Source organism: Melozone crissalis, unplaced genomic scaffold (genome assembly GCF_028551555.1).
Source record: "Melozone crissalis strain CALT ecotype California unplaced genomic scaffold, PUWL_Pcris_2 ptg000045l_1, whole genome shotgun sequence".
NCBI classification, from domain to species: Eukaryota; Metazoa; Chordata; class Aves; order Passeriformes; family Passerellidae; genus Melozone; species Melozone crissalis.
In genome coordinates this window covers 16753663-16772339 of record NW_026535823.1, presented here as the reverse complement: position 1 = coordinate 16772339, position 18677 = coordinate 16753663, and the positions used below count along the sequence as shown (strand labels likewise).

Sequence of the window (18677 nt, the reverse complement as noted above, 5' to 3'; positions counted from 1 at the left end):
GCAATATAGTAAAAGTCAATACTTTTCTTGACCAGCAAATAAAGCAAACCAATATAAAATATATAACCCTTTGTAGTTGTAACAGAATTACTAGTCCAGTTACTTGTTACTTGTCTGGCCAACATGGTGTGATACAGAAAAATATAAGCTGTATTTCAGAAAAAAATATAAAAATATTATTAGAAAATTCTTTTTGGAAGTCTGCCATCTGTATCATTCTGTGTCTGTTCTGTTACAGGAAAGCAGCTCTGGAAGCTGCACTGAGACACAAGATTGAATGTGAGAAAAAAGCATTGTCTATTGTTGAGCAGCTCCTGGAAGAGGACATTACTGAAGAGTTCCTTCTAAATTGTGTAGGTGTTGCAAGTTTTTATACTGTTTTGTATCTTTGTGTGATACTTTTAAAAAAAGTTTTTGGAACAATTTGCTGCAGTTTGAAATAGCCAAACCATTGATTCCATCTTTTACCAGCTCTGGTAACAGTTTCCATATTTTTAAGGGTCCTGCAGTGCAGGACTGTGTACATTAATCAATCCTCACTCTTTTCTCACAGCCTTTGTTTATACCTCTGTGGTTCTGGACTGACAGATGAGCTGTAAAAAGTTAGGTTCACATCTGTAAATGTACACAAAGTTTCTATAAAGCACCACAGTTATCTGGCAGCAGAGTTTTGCTGAAATGGTATGATGATTATTCTTGTTAAGGTTGAAAATAGGCTGATTAATAGGTGTACCAAACATGTAAACAGAGGAAAATTACAGAAATAAGTGCCACACTAGAGGCAAAACTCGGAAGGTTTTTTGTATATGTAAAAAAGAAATGCTCAGGTCTGTTTTCCTTCTCTCTTTGCCCTTTTACCTTTTCTACTGTGTAGGTTCTCAATGTTGTTTATTAAACTTAATGGATGACTGTTATAAAATTTTAGATATTTATATGCTTAAGAGATGTTTTGAGTACAAAACTGGCAAGTTTTCCAGTATATATTGTTGAACTATTTTCTCGTCATTTTAGGGAAAATGTATTACTCCATCTCACTATAAAGATGTTGTTGATGAGAGGTCTATCATCAAACTGTGTGGTTATCCTCTATGTCACAATAAGCTGGAAAATGTAAGTTGCTTTTCCTTAATGCTGTTATCACAGGAATCTTTTCACAATTTTTATTCTCTTGCAGTTTCTTTTTAATTTTAAACTTAGAATATTAAGCACAGATTACTGTCAAGTAAGAAGCCAGGCATTATATAATTCCATTTCAGTATAATCCTTCTGAAGTGAAAGGTGAAATTTGATCAGTAGAGGGCAGTTCTTGAATCACAGAATCAGTTACTGTATGATCAGAATCACAATGTGTGGATCTGTTCTGACAGGGGTAGAGATGAACAAGTTGTGCCTTCCTGGCCTGTCTTTGTGAATGGAAAAACTTTGAAATCTTGTTCTTCTGTCAGTGTAGCAACAGATGTCTATGAGAAAGATTGAAGTGAAAAAACAATACAGTGCAGGGATGTTATTATGTGAATGCATATATATCTGCTATGAAAATGTATGTAAACTGTGGCAATATGAAAGTCACCCCTCTTTAGGTGTGATGTGTGAGAGCTTAAGCAGAACTCAGAGGTCAGTTAGATAACCTGTGATGTGATGCCAGTGCTACATGTGCTTATCTGAAAACATTCTGCTCACGTACAAAACAATTTACTGTTTTGGACTTCATCTGTTTGCTTAGATGTTCATTTCAAAACTGTTACAGTTTGCATAAGTTCCTCTGGGTTTGTCTGGGTGCTTGTGGGGGTCTGACAGTTTAGTCCCACGTGCATATAAATAGATCTGGATTAAGGAAGGACCTGTCTGTAAATGCTCAGCACTTTCACATGAGGAAAGCTTTGCCATGGCAGCTCCATTGTTTTATGTTCAGCACTGGTTTTCTTATAGCTATGGAGCTGATTAATGAGATGTATGTGATTAAAGATAAACTGCCATTCTTACATCTAAGAAGGTGCAACATCAGAAGAATTGAGAGAAAAGGTGGTTGTATTATGCAGTTCTGTTAAACAGAATATATTGCACATACCCAAATATGTGAATTAAGAATGAAGATTTCTCTGTACTCATGATGGAACTGACACTGTTGCTGATGAAACTATTTATTTTAGGTGCCAAAGCAGAAGTACAGAATCTCAACAAAAACGAACAGAGTTTATGATATCACTGAAAGAAAGGTATGGTAAGAAGTGTATTTCTAGGATGTGTTTAATGGTGGCAACATCAGAAATGCATTTTGTAACAGCATTCATATGGTGGCTTGATTCAGAGGCAAATAGGTTTGGTTCTTATGAAAATAATTTTCACAAACTGTTGAAATTTTTTGTGCATTTCACTTCCTAGATGATATCTTTGAGACAAAATACATGATTTTCTAAGTTTAAACATAAGATGGAAAGTTTTACTTGGATAGGTGTTTGAATGTGGCTCAGCTGATCTGTTAAAGGCATTTGTGAAGTGTTCTTTATTTTGCTCCAGCATAGTCAGTGAGCTTTAGTAGGATCAAAGTGCACATCCTTTTCAACGCTGAAGTTTACAGTAATGTAGTATAAGTTACATCTTACATATTTTGGGGAACATTTAGGTTTCTTTTTTGAGGACTTTTCAACATAAAACCTAGTTCTCCACAAAATGTTTCTTTCTGGAAGCCTATTCACAGGTAGTTGCAATAAAATCATCTTTGCCATTTCACAACATACACAATCGCCTACAGGCACATAGACACTAAACTGTAACATAAATGTTTCTAGTTACAGAACACATTTCTTCAGTGTCACTAGTATGCATTCCTTTCCTCTGATTAAAACTCTGGGAAACACAAAATTTTAGGAATTGCTTTCATAAGCAATCAGGCAAGACTCGAACAAGAAGTGGGATGATTTGTGTTCTTCCCTTGTGATGCAAGCTTGCAAATCTGGTTTTCAAAGATGCTGCAAATTTTTAGGTGTTCTAATTATTGCAAAATAGCAGGTTCTGTTGCTAAGAAAAATTTTCATTATTAGACATCTGAATTTTATTGTATATGTCTTTCAAACTGTATGAACAGCATATTGGGTTATGGGTTCCTCTTTGCAAAGTTTGGTTTGTTGGGGCTTTTTAAAATTATTGTTATATAGAATCCAACACTGGTTTGCTTCTCAGTGTGTAATAAAAGTGCAGAAAGCAGAAAAATGGGGAAGAAAGAAGCAGCTAAATGTGGCTTGTGTGGAATGGGTTAGACCTATTTGATAGGTTGGGTTTCTCAGATGAACTGAAAGCCTGGCCATAGGCTGGAAAAGAAACAAGTATTGGTACTTAATTTTACAGGCATTAAAAGAAATTACTGTTGTACCTTTCTATGTATTAAAGTTGGCCTTAGTGGTATTTTCTTGCTTTCTCTCATTGCCAGTGCTTTTGCAGCAACTTTTGCTATAGAGCATCTAAATATTTTGAAGCTCAAATTTCCAAAAGTCCAGTGTGGATGAGAGAAGAGGAAAAGTAAGTATAATCTTATACATTCATTGCACCTTTTGAGAATATTATTTCTCTATGCATCTGCAGTGGAAATTAAGAGCTGCAGCACATCAAAATGATTTGTCTGAAGCAGAGGTAGCTGATGTTAACGTGTTAGCTTAGCATGGTGTTTGTTTTAGAAGTGTTGTAGCTGTATGGATTACAGAAATTGGCATGGTTCAGTACTACTCTCATCTACTTAGCAGACGTGGCCATGTTAGTTTAGAGGGCTGACTAGTCAGAAATAATAGTTAACTCCTATTAACTTTAAAGTGGACTGACTGGGATTGAATTTTTACAAACAGGTTGGAATAATCTTACTCTGTTACAAGAGATTTTCTAATTTTAGCACAGCACTTGGCATTGATCTTAAGCTTAGACAGTGAATGCTTGCATCTGAAAGCAGTCTGTAACATGAAGAGGTTTTTTATCCAGTCTAAATTTCTGATTGCCCATGTCTTGTTCTTCCTGCAATACACATTTTGGAACAGTGTATGCAGTCCATGTTCCCAGCTTAGGAAACACGGGCTTGCAAATATTCAGTGGAGCCAGTGGGTGTCACTGTTGAACAACAAAGACTGGCATAGAGACTGTTCAGTAAATTTACTCAGCTTTCATTCTCCAAGATGCTACTTCTCATAGTCCCTGGGTTTCAACAAAGAAACCAGCTGGAGTTATATCTGTTATATGAAATTTATGGTCAATTTATGGTCAGATCTGAGGTGTTCTAGTAGGTAAAACTAGACTCTCCATTAAATGTTAAAGTTTACCAGTGCTTTTTAGATAATGTTTTGCTGTTGTCAAGAAAAGTGTTTCTAAAATCTCCCTTTAGTCTTCACATCAAAAATGTATAGTTCTTTTATGCCTGACATAGTTAATTATTTATGCTGGGTTGGTGGTGGGGAGGTGATCTTTTCAAAAAACCAAACCAACAAACTCCCAGATAGTTCTTGGCTAGCTACATCTCTTTGCACAACCACACACATGTGCCCACACTGACACAGTAGAATAGTTGAAATTCCTTTGACAGAAAAGACTACAACCTCCACTTAAAACTCCAAAGAAGAATTATATGGAGCTAAAAATTTAAATCACTCTATGTTATCACCTTTAGTTTCCAAATTCAGTTTATTGATATGAGTGGTGCAACTTTCCTGCAGGGTCTTTTATATACCGAAAGGTGTTAGTACACTGACTTGCATTTAGTGTCTGTTTAAGAGGTTTATTTCAGTCACAGGATACATTAGATTTTTAACATTTGGTATTGGATAAGAGGAATAGGACTGATAGGCTGCCTCATAACTGAAGTAGATTAATTGCAAGTAGGGCTTTGGAAAGAAACTCATAAGATTTTGTTTATTCATATTTTTAGTTTCTGGAAACCTTTGAAAACCATTTTCTTTAAAAAATATATAACTTGATAGCCTAATTTTTAACAAAGTAAAATTTAAAATAAGTAAAAATTTCATGAGTATTCATATTTTTACATTAATTGGAACATTTTACTATAAATAGCCCAGAATTGTCCTTACTGTAGGAACCTTATGATCTATGAGGATCTTGGCATGTTCTCTTGTTTGAAGAAGAGATCAAAGGGTGATCTGCTTTGAACAGAGGATGTTGGACTAGAAGATCCTCAGATGTCTCTTCCGAACTCAACTGGTTTTGTATTCATGTGTATTTCAAGGGAACGGATTTAGCAGGAAAATGTTCATTCTGTTTTCTTTTTCCAGACCACCCGACATAGAGCTGCTGAAGGAGGGATGGAGGTACACTGAGCAATTTTTGTTTTTCTTGTTAGATGCACTTATAGCTAGAAATTTAGCATCATAGCAGATGCAAAGGGAATCTTTGATTTGTTGTGTTATAAAAAAGACCTTACTAGAACCTATGCAAAGCTTTTTTTTTTCCTTTGTGATTCTAACCCAGCATATTTGATCTGTATGATTTAGTGTACAGCTGCTCTTGGATTGTGTGTCTTAATTGAGCCTGTTGAAATCTGAAACAAATACACTGTTTGTACTTTGAATATTTTATGCCATCTATTCTTTATAAAGAAAATTGTGCCAATTATATGTGATGAAAGCTTCTGTACTTCTTAATCTAAAAGGTCTATATGAGCCAAAATGAAATCACACTACTCTGTCATCTCGCTGTACCTTGCTGTGCATTGAGCACTTTCTGTTTGTTTTCTTTAGCAACACGTTGCCATTAGGTGGCAAACTTACATATGCTGAAACAGCTCAGCTGTCCCCCTGATTTATGGGTACTATATTCCTACATATGCCAACGTGCCTGTCTTCATTGTAAAATTGCACTGTTCACGATGCTAAGTCTGACATTGTGCTGTCTTTAATAATATTTTGTTTATACTGTTCTTTTCTAACTAGCAATAATCAGCTGACAACTCACTTCTCTAAATAGTCTCTATGCTTGTCATTTTGATTGTAGAATAGTACAACTCTTAGAAGAAGACTTTTAGAAGAGCACATGATTCTTAAAGCAAAAAGTTACACTTCTGCTATAAGGGGGGAAATGCTTTGTTTATCATTCTTACATGAGAATAGAAGCTATTGCAGATAATAGCCATTTCTTATTTCAGTGATGATTTGTGTTTTCTTTTGTAGTGGACAGTCTGGAGAAGAGGTGAAACTACGTGATGAAGTAATTAAAGCATCTGACATTGAAAATCCTAGGATATCTTCAGAGCCATGTGAATCTCATTCTCATGACATAGCCAGTGACAGCAGTACTGATAATGAACAAGAATTTATTTCCTCTGTCCTACCAGGAAGTCAGTCAAGTTCAGCCAATTTTGCACAGCAATTGCACAGAAAAAGCATTCTCAAAAAGAAGCCTGCTCAGAAAGTCCATGCCAGCCCTAAAACTGAATATGCAGATGTGGCAGAAGCCACTGAACAACTCTCTCATTGTAAATTAGACACTCAGGAAGAAAGACATGCTTGCTCTGTTCATAATGAAGTAACTGCACCACCTTCAGACAATACTGCTCCTGGGAAATCAAGTGCTTCAGAAATCTTTGAAAATACGTATGGATCACAGATAGTTTTTCTAGGTGTGAGCAAAAGAGGAGCAGAACATCTTAAAAGAACATTAGCTAAGTCAACAGAACATAAAAACCCTGAACTGAGGCATCCAGTTAATTCCAAAGGCAGTTTACTAGAAGTTCTTAGGCAAACACTTATGGAATGGAGAACTGAGGAAACTTTAAAATTTCTCTATGGCCCAAACTATACTTCTTTGTGCTCATCAGAGGGCATAGCATGTGTCAGCCAGGAGACTGAAGAACTTGATGAGGATGACTTAGATACACCTGATGATCTCAGCACTGTTGCTGTAGGGGAGTCTGAAAACAGTTTGAACTACTCTTTACCTTTCACAGGCTCAAGTGGAATAGTTAAGCCTGTGCCTAGTTATGAAAAGCTAAAAGAAGAAACAGAGCTCCTAGAACTGCGGGTAAAAGAGTTCTATAAAGGAAGGTACGTCTTGGCTGAGGAGGCAGCGACACAAGCACAGGAAGGGGAACAGCCCAGCAAAGACAGAGTAAGTATCTGCTGTAACAGTGTGGAGGCTGTATGAAGCCTGAATAGGCCTTCAAAGAATTAGTATTTTGTTTCTGCTGTCATAAGTGGATAAGTATCTCTCATAAAGAGAAAATTCCATTAGCTGCATACTTATGTTGCATCAGATTATGCAAGTGTCTGCCCATTAAAAAGGAGTTTGGTTGTTTTTTTTTCAGAGATAAGTTATTTAATGTTTAAATATTTATTGATTATCTGTGACTTTTTTGATGTACTGACTTCAGTTAAACACTAGGTTATAGCTGTTGAAATTTCTTGTCTGATACAGGATGATCAACAGGAAGATCTCACCTTCCCACTTGTTGATTCAAATGCACAAATGCAGATTAGGAAGCGGATTGTCCTTGAAAAACTGAGAAAAGCGTAAGTACCCTTTACTTTGGTGAATGTCAGTCTGAAGTTGGTGCTTGTTCATTATTGTTTTAAGTAACAAACACATCCAAGGATGGGTCTGGCTCTTTCTAGATGGCCTTAGTCATAACTTAAGCCCATTATTGCCCTAAAGGACTTACTTATTTCTGCAATAGTCAGCTGTAGTCCAGTTTTAAGTGCCAGTTTGCACAGTCTGTAGCTACCAACTGCTTACATTTAGACTGAAAAACTTGAAATTGATTGAGAGGAGTTCAAATATTTGTCTTGTACGTTAAGCATACTGTTACTTGTAAACAAATCCTTGTAATTGTTTAAGATATGTCATACAAAGAGAGATTTTGTAATGTGTGTTTGGATGGCTGGTATCAGTATGCCCCTAGCTACAACCACTAAAGGCCCTCACAATTGGATCTTAAAACTTTGCAAACATCAGACCTTCTTCATATGCATCAAAGGGCTTTGGAGTCACAAAAGAGATTAAGGCATTTCTGATGTAGCTGTTAGAATTATGAATCTGTCAAAGGTGGGAGAACCTTGAAAATATTCTCATTGTCAAGGCAGTGCAGATAAATGAGTTTGAAGGTCATGATTCTGTTGACTTTGGTAGTGGTATTTACTTTTCTGTCATTGTAGTTTGTGTTACCTAGCCAAACTAGGCTTTGCAGAAGCCTTTTTTTTTAACTTAAAACCTCACAACCAAGCCTCCCATCCCTGCCAAAATAAAAGGAAAATCCTTTCTGTTTTTCTCTACCTGCACCATGTGTGGATAGGCCACAACCATGGAATCAAACCATCCCCCAAGTGTCTTGTCTGTAAATGTCAATTTTTTTAAATTTTCTGAGCTGATGCAGTTGTTCTGTTACAATCAAGAGATAATTTCCATTGTGATAAAGCAATGAATATGCCCAGCATCATAAGAACTCTGTGTTCAGTTTTTGTAAAATATGCAGTCTTCCAGAATGCTGATGCAGTAAGTGTTATGTGCATATAAGTGCAAATCACTGGATATTCAAATACAAGAGAATTTTAACTATTTAACAAGTAAATAGAGGCAAAAGTTTAATCCTAAATGTGAAAAACAAAGGATGTTATTTTCATCATTTGGGAATCCTGACAACTAGTTAAAGAGTATGTGCAGTTTGTGTGGTCTATCCTTTTTATGCACAGATAAGTAAGGAGGAAACCTGTCTATTTCTTTCTTTTGAAATTTTCTGGTAACTATCATCTAGATTTCATCTGCCAAGCTCACAGTGGACTGACATTTCTGTTGCATCTGTGTGAGTCTGAGGTTAGCAGGTATATTATGTGTGAATACCCCATTTAGATATGCAGCTTCCTTTTGTATTGTTATTTTTGAGCCAAGTAAATATAAACCTTCAAAAAATGTATAAGGCCTGTAGTTCTAATCCTCATAATTGTAAAAATACTTTTTCAGAACTGAAAGGTGAAACTAGTAGGTATATGTATGTAGAATTATATTTAAATCTCCACATTCAGAACTAGAGCTTATTTTTAAAAACAAGCGGTTGTGAAGGTGTTGGCCCAACCAGTGCACAGAGAGAGCTGAAATGAAAACTATAGGCCTGATCTGCTGCACAGAAGTCAGTCTCTTTTCCTTTTTACTAACCTTGATAAGCTTTGGTGGAAATCCTACTTCAGAAGAAATGAGAAAGAGAGGAAAATGTGTATTGACTGGTGTCTTTTGCCTTCTAGATTATCTGCAGTTTTGGGCCCTCTTCAGATTGCTTCAGGTGATGTTTACACAGAGCTAAAAAATCTTGTCAAAACTTTCCGGTGAGTATTGGTCTTTACTTAGAGATTTTTATAAATGGATGAATTAAGCATGCAGTTGAATGATTTGTGATTTGGCACAGAGAGGAGGGCCCTATTGCAGATCTCCCCTTCTCTTGCTGCGTGTTCATGTAGGTAATGTCACATTCCCTGTGGACTAACAAGTCAGCCTTTCCCTGCTCCTGACAGTGGCTAGGTCACCAGGAGTGTTTGTAGATTTTTAAAAACTAGGCCAGTGGTCTCTGGAGGATGCTGGTGAGTCTTTTAAAGGTTCTGCTACCTCGTCACCTCCTATTAAGCGTGAGTTTCTGAGATCTGTCCCTTTCTTTTGCTCTAGCTTCCTGCAGCTGGGCTAAATGGCTTAAATCTGATTAATAATTTTTACCAGTAACTTCTAGAGTCAGTTGGATCTGTCTTGTTCCTGATTTCAAAGGGAAGAAGATCTAGTGGGCAGTTTTCATCACCACAGGTCAGTCAGTAGGACTAAAGACAGTATTTGGAAACAGTGAGATAAAGAAGGAGGGAAAACAGAATGGTAACTTCTCTGAACATTCTTAGGTTTTCTTTGGGAGACAACTCTCATAGCCTGGACCTAGATTGTGTCCTTCACCCTCAAGTATTGTCAGAAAAAGAGCAATAGCAGTTGCTAGCTGTGTGTTCATTGTCATTCTTGAGACGTCCCTCGCACATCCTCAGCCTGTATGAGGTTTACATGTATATTTTCCAAAACTCATTCATGTAGCATTTGCCACAAGGAGTCTGGGCTTTGGTGAGTAGAAACCCAGCTCTACCCAATATCTTACGACTTATCCCGCATCTGGAAGGATGCCACTAAAACACAGATGTCTCTCTGCAAGATTTCTTACTGTGGAAGATTCCCTCTTCCTTTCTGGTAACTGCATTTCATCTGTGCATGATCTCTTTTAAATAAAGACATTGATACTGTTTGAATTTGTTTCTGTGATTGCAGTCTTTAAAGTTCTGACTTGCCTTTTCTTTTAACACCACTGAAACCAGTGAAAATGTTTTTGCATATTATGTATAGATAGCTATTGTTTGAGTAAGATCTTTGTGTCTTAAAACAGTTTTATTGCTTTGCAGTTTAAATGCTTAATAGTCACTTTAGCTTGTGGATTGATAAAAGCACAGAAACTACATTTGGTGTCTTTCAAACTTTCTAATGATTGATTATCTGAGAAGGCCTGGAGGTTCTCAAATTACTTTTGCTATTCAGAGACAATGGGGCATGAATATAAAGTTTTCAGTGGTTTATAGCGAATGAGACTTGAAACCAAAACAGACTTCTAAAACACCTATATGTACATGTATGTATATGCACACACACTTGTGGGTTTACAGAATAGAACCAAATCAAATTTATTTGGTCTTTAACCCAATTCCTGGTTCGTGCAACAGTAGTTCATCATAATTTAAAGGTCTCCTCTAATCTGTTTTGATCTCTTAGATAACACTGTGAGTTTATTTTTTGTGTCATTTTTGTTAGGAAGTAAGTTGAAGGTGATGGTAGCAACTTCTTGGGGTTCTCTTACGGTGAAGATTCCAGATCAGCTGCTCAGAAATTCAGGAATCTGGGTGTGGGGTGGTTAAAGACATTTGTGGGCTCTATGCAAGAATTTTAAAAGCCTTCATATAATATATCTCAAAATAAATGCAGTTTTGTTGTCGCTGATAGCAAAACAATACAAAAATACAGGAAATAGGGAAGAATAAATAAAAACCTTTGAGCCCTTTTTCTGTCTTGCATTACTGATTGTGGAACACAAGAGCTAGCTCATGGATATTAAGATGAAGGCATAGACTTGAATCTCCAATTTGGTATGTAGGTTTATTTAATATTAGTAGTCTCTTAAGTTTTGGATTGAGTGCTTTGGCAGGGAGATGTGGGATGAATTTTAAATGGTATTTGTATTTCCAAGGTATAGAAATTCAAATGTTACTTTGTTAATGTGGTTCAAATGCTTAATGACAGTGGAGGAGCACTGATAAATGCTGGTGCTCTTTCCTGCTTTTTGTACTGAAGATATTTCAGGCTGAAGAGCCTGGCAAAAAGGGTAGTAGGTAAAACACATGGCTGCAGTAGAGCTTAGCTGAAGAAGGGTAAAAGAGCATGTGGTGAACTAAGCAACAACGATTTTCAGCTCCATTGGTTTTTAAAGGAACACTTGCAGTTCAGCCTCCTTTGGGCAGCATTTATTCAATCACCACTGCTAAGAAACACACTAGAGAGATCTCAAGAGACATTTTAGAATGGTTAGAGCTCTTCCCAAACAAAGTCCCTCAGTGCCTGTAAGCTTTTGTTACGAAAACTGAGATGTCAAATAATTCTCCAGAGTGTGTAAGGGCACTTTGTTAAAAGATCCAGAGAAAATTAGCTTCTTATATATAAATTGAGGATAAATGATTTTGAATGTATGGTTGGGTTTTTTTAAGGCATAATACTTCATTTTAAAAACAGGATTCCATCTGTATTTTATGGTTGCAAGTATTTTAATTTCCATTATGGAGCTTATCATTGACATTGAACTCTACCAATGAATCAAATGTGAGATATGTTCAAGACTTCTTGTTACAACTCGATTTTATCATGTGTCCAAGACAGTCTTTTAGCTTTTAAGTATGTATCCTGAATATATGTTCTCTGGTATATACACTTATTTATACCTATTTTACCTATTACACTTGTTAAGTGGAATTTTAAGTTCTGAGTTTCAAGTTAATCAGTGCTACTTGGCCACAGATGAAGTTCTGCGTGGAAGTAGGGGAGTATCAGGATGTTCATGATGTTTTCTCAAGTAATTAGACTTTTCTCAAAAGAAGCCTAAGGTTGAATAGTAACTTATTTTTGCTGGTTGTCATCAAACTAAATGATATTACAGTATGTAAATATGTTGCTGTTTTCCAGGAGGTAGAAAAGCTGCCTTTTATGGTTAAATTGGTCTAGTTGAAACCTAAAGAAAAACAATATGTGCTTCAGTATTTGCCTGTGCTGCCCTGGGTTAGTTAAAGTCACTCATCTTCCTGCAAGTTTTGGAAAAAATACAGGTAGCTGAGATCCCCTAAAGTCACAGCTTTGCATCCTAATGCCATGAAGTCAGTTTGCAGATTTACAGAATGGACAGATCCTTGACCTGCAGCTATATATGCCCCTACCTGGGAATCTGGATGTAGGAAGGAGAGGCTGCTGTGATTGCAAAGATGCTGGGTTTACTGTTTTTATTTACTCTGGATTCCTACAATTCTCCTATTGAGTTCCCTTGCTTTGCAGGCTGGGCACTAGTCAGTTATCAGGAGGTCATTTGAGATGGAGTTTTTATGCATCTTACTCTTCAGTCCTTTATCTTGGAAGTTTCTTCCCCTTGGATCCAGGTGTTCAGTCAGGCTCCCTCACAGTGTGAAACCCCTGTGGTCCTGCTGGGTGGCCACAGCGTGTCCTGCTGGAGGGAACCACAAGACCCACAAAGCAGCAACTGAGCAACCCACACAGCTATTTGGGATCCTCCAGCTTTCCTAGCTTGTGTATCCTGCCCTGCACAGGCCAAGAAAGTGGGCACATTCCATTTTGGGAAGTTGCATATTGTTTTCTTTCTCTAGGTAGGTGAGGGAGAATTTGGCCAAACTCTTTAGCAGAAAAGATTTCACTGCAAAACTAAAATCGCACACACAAAGTTTTGTACAGTTTCAAAATTTCCACATTATATTTTTAGGACAGAAATCTAGTGACCTCTTTCATGGATTGTTCTGAAGTAACAGTTTTGGCTAGAGGCAAGACAAAGAATTAATGAACCATTTCTACAGAGGCCCTGCAGTTCCCTGTTTTCAGAAAGCTTTGCTCTTCAGAGGCCTTGGTGTTGACACAGAGCTTGTTTGAAAGTGACTGCCCTTCCACTGCTCCTTATTATTTAAGGCTTCACACCTGTAGGTTGCTTGCTTTACTCTGATCTCTCTGAAATGTTATATTTTCCAGCTGCACAAGTGTTTTAGGACAGGTGCTGTACTGAGAGGTTACTCAGTTGCAGAAGCCTGACTGTTGATGCAGTGCAGTGACTGCAGTACATCAGCAGGTCCGCACTGCTGTGTCCTGCTGGTTATCTGTGTCTTCTGACTACCTCCTTCAGAAATAGCATATTGATGGCAATGACTAGTGTTCAGACCTTGCCAATCAATACTAACATTGAATAGGAGTTAATTGACACAAATAACTGCATCTCTGAGTTTGTGTACAAGAATGACACCTTCCTGTGCTCTAATCAATAATAACTCCTTGTAAAGCATTGAAATAAAGCTGCTTTCTCTATTTGACAGAGTTTCCCCAGGTGGCTTGGAGCTGTCTCTTTCATTATGTCTCATCATAACAGATTAACTGGAATGTTACATATGAATTGCCTGTCAAGATGATTCCATCAGGCATTTCTTGGTAGTGTTTATCACTGTCATCAGTGTTGAGTCAAGATGTTCAGCCTCTGTTTTGCCTCTTATTCTGTCGCCAGAAAAATGTAACAGTTTAGCAGGCATAAACTTTGTTGCCAGTTAAATCCATTAGCTATTTCAAATAATAATTGCTAAAATGAACCTTTTAATAACAAATACAATCAGTATTTGCCAGAACTCTTGGTTCTGGTGACAATTCCCTTGTATGTAGAGCAAAATGCTGTTTTTCCTTTCATAATTGAACAAAACTCAGACTGTTGAGACACTACTTGAGTAATTATTGCTTCAATATTGTATTTTGGTTTGAAGACTTGAAGATTTGAGGATAAAAATGGGATAATATTGCTTTGCTCATTACAAATTTATTTTATTAATTTTTAGTATCTTTCTGAAATAGAGACATGCAGACCAATACTATAAATGATCTTACTGATAACTACATTTTAAGGACCATTTTGAATATAATTTTAGGGAATTACTTATTAGAATTTGAATTTTAACAATGACAGCTACAAATAGTTCTGCTTTCTCAAATTTTAGTCTTTTTTTCTGTTTTTTTTGGTTAACTATACACTTGCCCAAAGTAATTTTTTTTAAGTAATCTGAAAACCCTTGATTTGAATTTGTTGCCAGATAGGAGCTTGCTGGGAATGAACCATCCTCACCAGTGCCTGTAGGAGTGGCTATGAGTGACAGGGTATCTTCGTTCTGGACCTGAATTTGTACAAGGTCATGGAAGGGAAACTGAAAGCAAGAAGGAAGCAAACATAGGGAGGCACTTGCCCCTCTGCTGATCTGTTGGATGGTTCCATATTTCTGAATACAAATAATTCTGCTGGCTCTTTTGAGTGCCTGCTTAGCCACAGCTTCATTTTTGACTGTGACTTTTCTACGAAATTGCTTGTTTTGAATACCAAGGGTCGTGCCTAATTTGAGACAGCAATTCACAGATGAATTGTTTTAACACAGATTAGTACTTGACTTAAAGCAGATCCAGTTTTTTAGGCAGTTAAGCCAAAGGAGTCAGCTGGTATCCAGTGCAGCAGCACTTGAACACCTATGTGGTTCTTTATTCACACCTCATTTATATTTCTATGGCTCTTATATTTGCTCTGGCTGCCATTGCATAAGTTAGAATTCTGGATTTCCGTTTTAAAAACAAGACTCATCAGAGAATTGTTACTGCCACCTTATAAAATTCAGTCTGTGTCCACATGAGGTTTTACAGCAAATCTGGATCTGAAGCCAACAGGAGGGAAACTAAGTGTAGGAAGGTCCATCTTTTCAGAAACTCTTGTCAGTTCTGGAGAATTTCCCAGGGCTTTGAGTGAGAGCTGGGCCCTCACAGCAGCCAGAACTGTTTGTGAGCAATTTAAAAGAAATTGCTTCTGTTCAGTCTTCCCATCCCACTTTCATATAAAAAAAAGGGGTCATTGACAATTCTGCAATTTCTCCATTAGAGGATGACAGAAGCTTAAGGGCTGGTGAATAGCTCAGATATAGCTGTAATTGCTTCTTTGTAACCCAGTGTATTCATGGTAGGCTTAAAATTGAGCTGTTTAAATCTGCTTACTTTTATTTTTAAATGTACTGACCTTTTAAAAATTATTTTTCAGGTTAACAAACAGAAATATTATTCACAAAATGCCTGAATGGACTCTCATTGCTATTGTTTTGTTATCTGTGTAAGTACCCTTAAATGTCAAATATTCTTATGTGCAACTGTCTTATTAGCCTATTGGAACAAGATGTAATTTTCAGGTAAAAGAAAAGAAAGATTTCATGGAACTAACTGTAGAATCAACAGAAATATTTCTTTCATAAAAATGAACAAAATTTTCTTGAGAAAACAGAATCTTCACCATTGCATCAAATGTTATCAATAGACAAATTTATGTTAAGAAAAAAGAAGAGCTAAGCTTTAGGGGGTTTTAAAGAGGCCTTGCAGGATGAGGTAGGAGTATAATTCACCCTCTTCCATTTGCTGCTGACATACATTGTTCTGCTCTCTGACATTAGGACAAAATGACATGTATATTGTATTATTTGGATTTGGCATAACTGTTAGGCTTTTCATTTCTCATTTTGCTTCTAATTTCTTAAAAGGTTTCACTTTTATAATTAAACTCAAATTATTTCTATAACGATATGTGTGCTTCTAAATAGATATAAGTATTCTAGCACACTTCTTTTAGAAGGGAAATCTCTTTTAGCAGGAGAATTGCTCCCAGGGAATACTAGAACCCAGTATTTTGTTTTTATGAGGATTAGCTTTGTTGGTTAAGTACCACAGTACCTACAGTCCTCCTTAGCTTTGTTTTACTTACTGTGGAATTAAATTCTTTACAATGATTTCCCTAATGGGAAGCCTGATTGTATTACAGTGTCTTTCAGTAAACTCCTACACAGAAGCACGATCTATAAAAGCTGTACTCATATGCATCAAGTGAGTTCCTTAATTTGTATTTTGCAAATTCATGTACTTTTCTGAAGTTAAAGACACAAACTTTGCAGTGTGTTAAACGCACACAAATTTGTATTAAAAGGTGAACTAATGTTAAATGTTTAAGAAATCACTGGTGGTTTCACAGTGTCAGGCTCTGCCTTCCATTAGGGTTAAACCATCAACCAATCTTTGTATGTCTTGAGCTTGAATTACGAGATTGCACAAATCTTTATTTCCAAGTCTGTTCATGACTGCGCGGCTGCTGCTGCTTTTGGGCTTCCTGGGTCACTGGAGCTTGTAGGACAGAGAGCTACTCAGAGCCATTCACAGGTCAGGAAGTGTTGTGGGCCAGCCTCGTGGCACGCCCAGCCCTGCACTTACTTTCCTTGATCTTACTTCAGTCTGACACATTGTTCTGGCTGTGCTGTCCCAAGGAAGATGGTACCAGCAGGCATTAGAGCAGGCTTCAGCGAGCCCTACATCTGTGTCACCCAGCCAGATACTGCTCAAACGATTCATTAAATCAGAACACAGAAAGTAACTTTACTTGAATGCCTTGGCATAAATTTTTTATCAACTATAAGAACAAATCTTTTGTCATTTTTACTATATATTCTTATGGTTGAATTGGTAATTTGTGAAACAGATCTTATGAATTTTTCAAGTAGTTTCTGTACAGCTAAGGAAATGGTGTCTCTTTTTGATCAGAAGTTAAAATATGTAGCTGGTCTCTGCATATGATGAGCTGTAAATGTTTACATAAGTAATGATTGTTTTACAGCTGCTTTAAAATGTTACACAAGTAGTAGGCAGTCCTGGTGGCAGTCAGTATAAGCAGAGAACCAAGTCTCTTTTTACTTTTGCTTCATAAAGTTCCATCCCTAAAGAAATTAATTACATTTGATCACTAAAAAGAGTAAATTTTATTTATAATATTTGTGAAATCATAAATAAAACCGCTGCTGATTTCTGCTTATTGTAAGGTTCTTGCAAGGTCATGATCTTGAGATTTTTAATAACTTCTCTCAGCTGCCTCTTAGGAGAGAATGTGGAAGAATGTAGCTGGGATAAAATGAGTGTTAAGATTCCTCTAATAAGGTGATGCATCTTGCATTATTTCCAGAAAGATTAAAGCAGAACATTTAATTATTTGGATATTCTAATCAAGCTTGAGAATTTAGTGGAAGCCTAGGACTGTGCAGGGAAAGGCTACTGAGGATGTGGACAGCCCCTCACAGATTCTCACTGAGGCCCTTTCTCACTTTCTACAGTCTGCCAAGGAACTTGTCATATATTACTAATAATTTTCAGAAAAAGAATTGCACCCTATTTAAGTCTTCTCCCTTAGTTGTACTGAGACATGATGCACATTTTAGCACATCTACTGTTAATTAGATCATACAGTTGTGTGGGGCCTGAGTCAGAGGGGGTCTTTGGTAGCTTCAGCCACACTTTCACATTTATTCACAGGTCTTGACCTGGTTTCAGACATAGGTATGACATATCATATTTCTGTTGCTTCCACAACCATTTCACTGCTAACACTACCCAGTAAAGCTGCATAAGCAGCACCCTGGTAGAGGGTAATGCTTGCTCTTCCCAGGTGGGTGCCACACCATGCTACAGCTGCCCCAGGGTGCAGGGATTGCAAGAAGGCAAAATGAGCATGAGTTTCAAGGTATACCTCAAAAAAAATCTAAGACTTCAGGTATTTTCTGTTTTGTATTAAAGGGGGCACAGTTGTTTTGTTTCAAGTAGCAACTGTTGGACTTCGCTTGCACCCTATTTTGTGCATCAGTGTTGTGGCTCACCACTTCCTTCTCAAACATATATGGCTAGTGTGTGCTGAGGACTTGGTGTTCTTAACTTCACAGAGCACTTTCAGAGTGCCCCAACCCTTTTTGTGGTAAGGTACTGGACAGAACAACTGTTAGCATTATGGCTGTATTGAATTCCAGTGTGTTATGGTATGATCGTGCTCTCCTCTCTTTGTTTGAGTGTGCATATTAACTCTTTGGAAGATACACCATGATGGATATCATTAATGCCTAATTTTAGTGCTTAAATTAGACCCTAGGCATACTTCATAGTCTGCATGTCTTTGAAAAGCTGCTGAAAGTACTTATGTGCCCTTGAGTCTACTGATTCTACTGAAAGAAACCTGGGCTTCTCATTCATTGAAATAAAGTGCCTGGAACTGGACAGTGTGACATGTCTCAAAGTATAAAATGTTGGCAATTTCAGTAGTGGAGTATTTCATGTTCCTAGGGAACAGTTGTTTTTATTCAATCAAATTATTGTATAAAATATGAACACAGCCAGTCTCTGCCTTTATTGAAAATCTAGCCTGAGGCACTCCTATGAGTATGGCACATTCAGCAATGCTGAATTGACCTTGTTAGAGAACACTTTGACAGCCAGAGCTTCTTGTTCAAACAGTGGTATTCATGCCTGTCGTGGAGTGGGTGACTCTTAAAAATTATCTG

At 37.1% G+C, this 18677-nt stretch overlaps 1 protein-coding gene across 2 annotated transcripts in view; it reads left to right on the top strand.

Moving 5' to 3' along the window:
* Positions 1 to 18677, top strand: part of RPAP2 (RNA polymerase II associated protein 2) — a 33661-nt gene that overhangs the window by 1492 nt on the left and 13492 nt on the right. The window contains exons 3-11 of one of the 2 annotated variants that reach the window (XM_054285622.1): positions 239 to 353; positions 1012 to 1110; positions 2151 to 2216; positions 3428 to 3516; positions 5265 to 5300; positions 6159 to 7095; positions 7402 to 7496; positions 9219 to 9299; positions 15362 to 15430. In XM_054285622.1, the coding sequence (XP_054141597.1) occupies positions 239 to 353; positions 1012 to 1110; positions 2151 to 2216; positions 3428 to 3516; positions 5265 to 5300; positions 6159 to 7095; positions 7402 to 7496; positions 9219 to 9299; positions 15362 to 15430 (1587 nt within the window). The remainder of the gene's footprint in view (positions 1 to 238; positions 354 to 1011; positions 1111 to 2150; positions 2217 to 3427; positions 3517 to 5264; positions 5301 to 6158; positions 7096 to 7401; positions 7497 to 9218; positions 9300 to 15361; positions 15431 to 18677) is intronic. The other variant, XM_054285623.1, reaches the window with a different exon arrangement.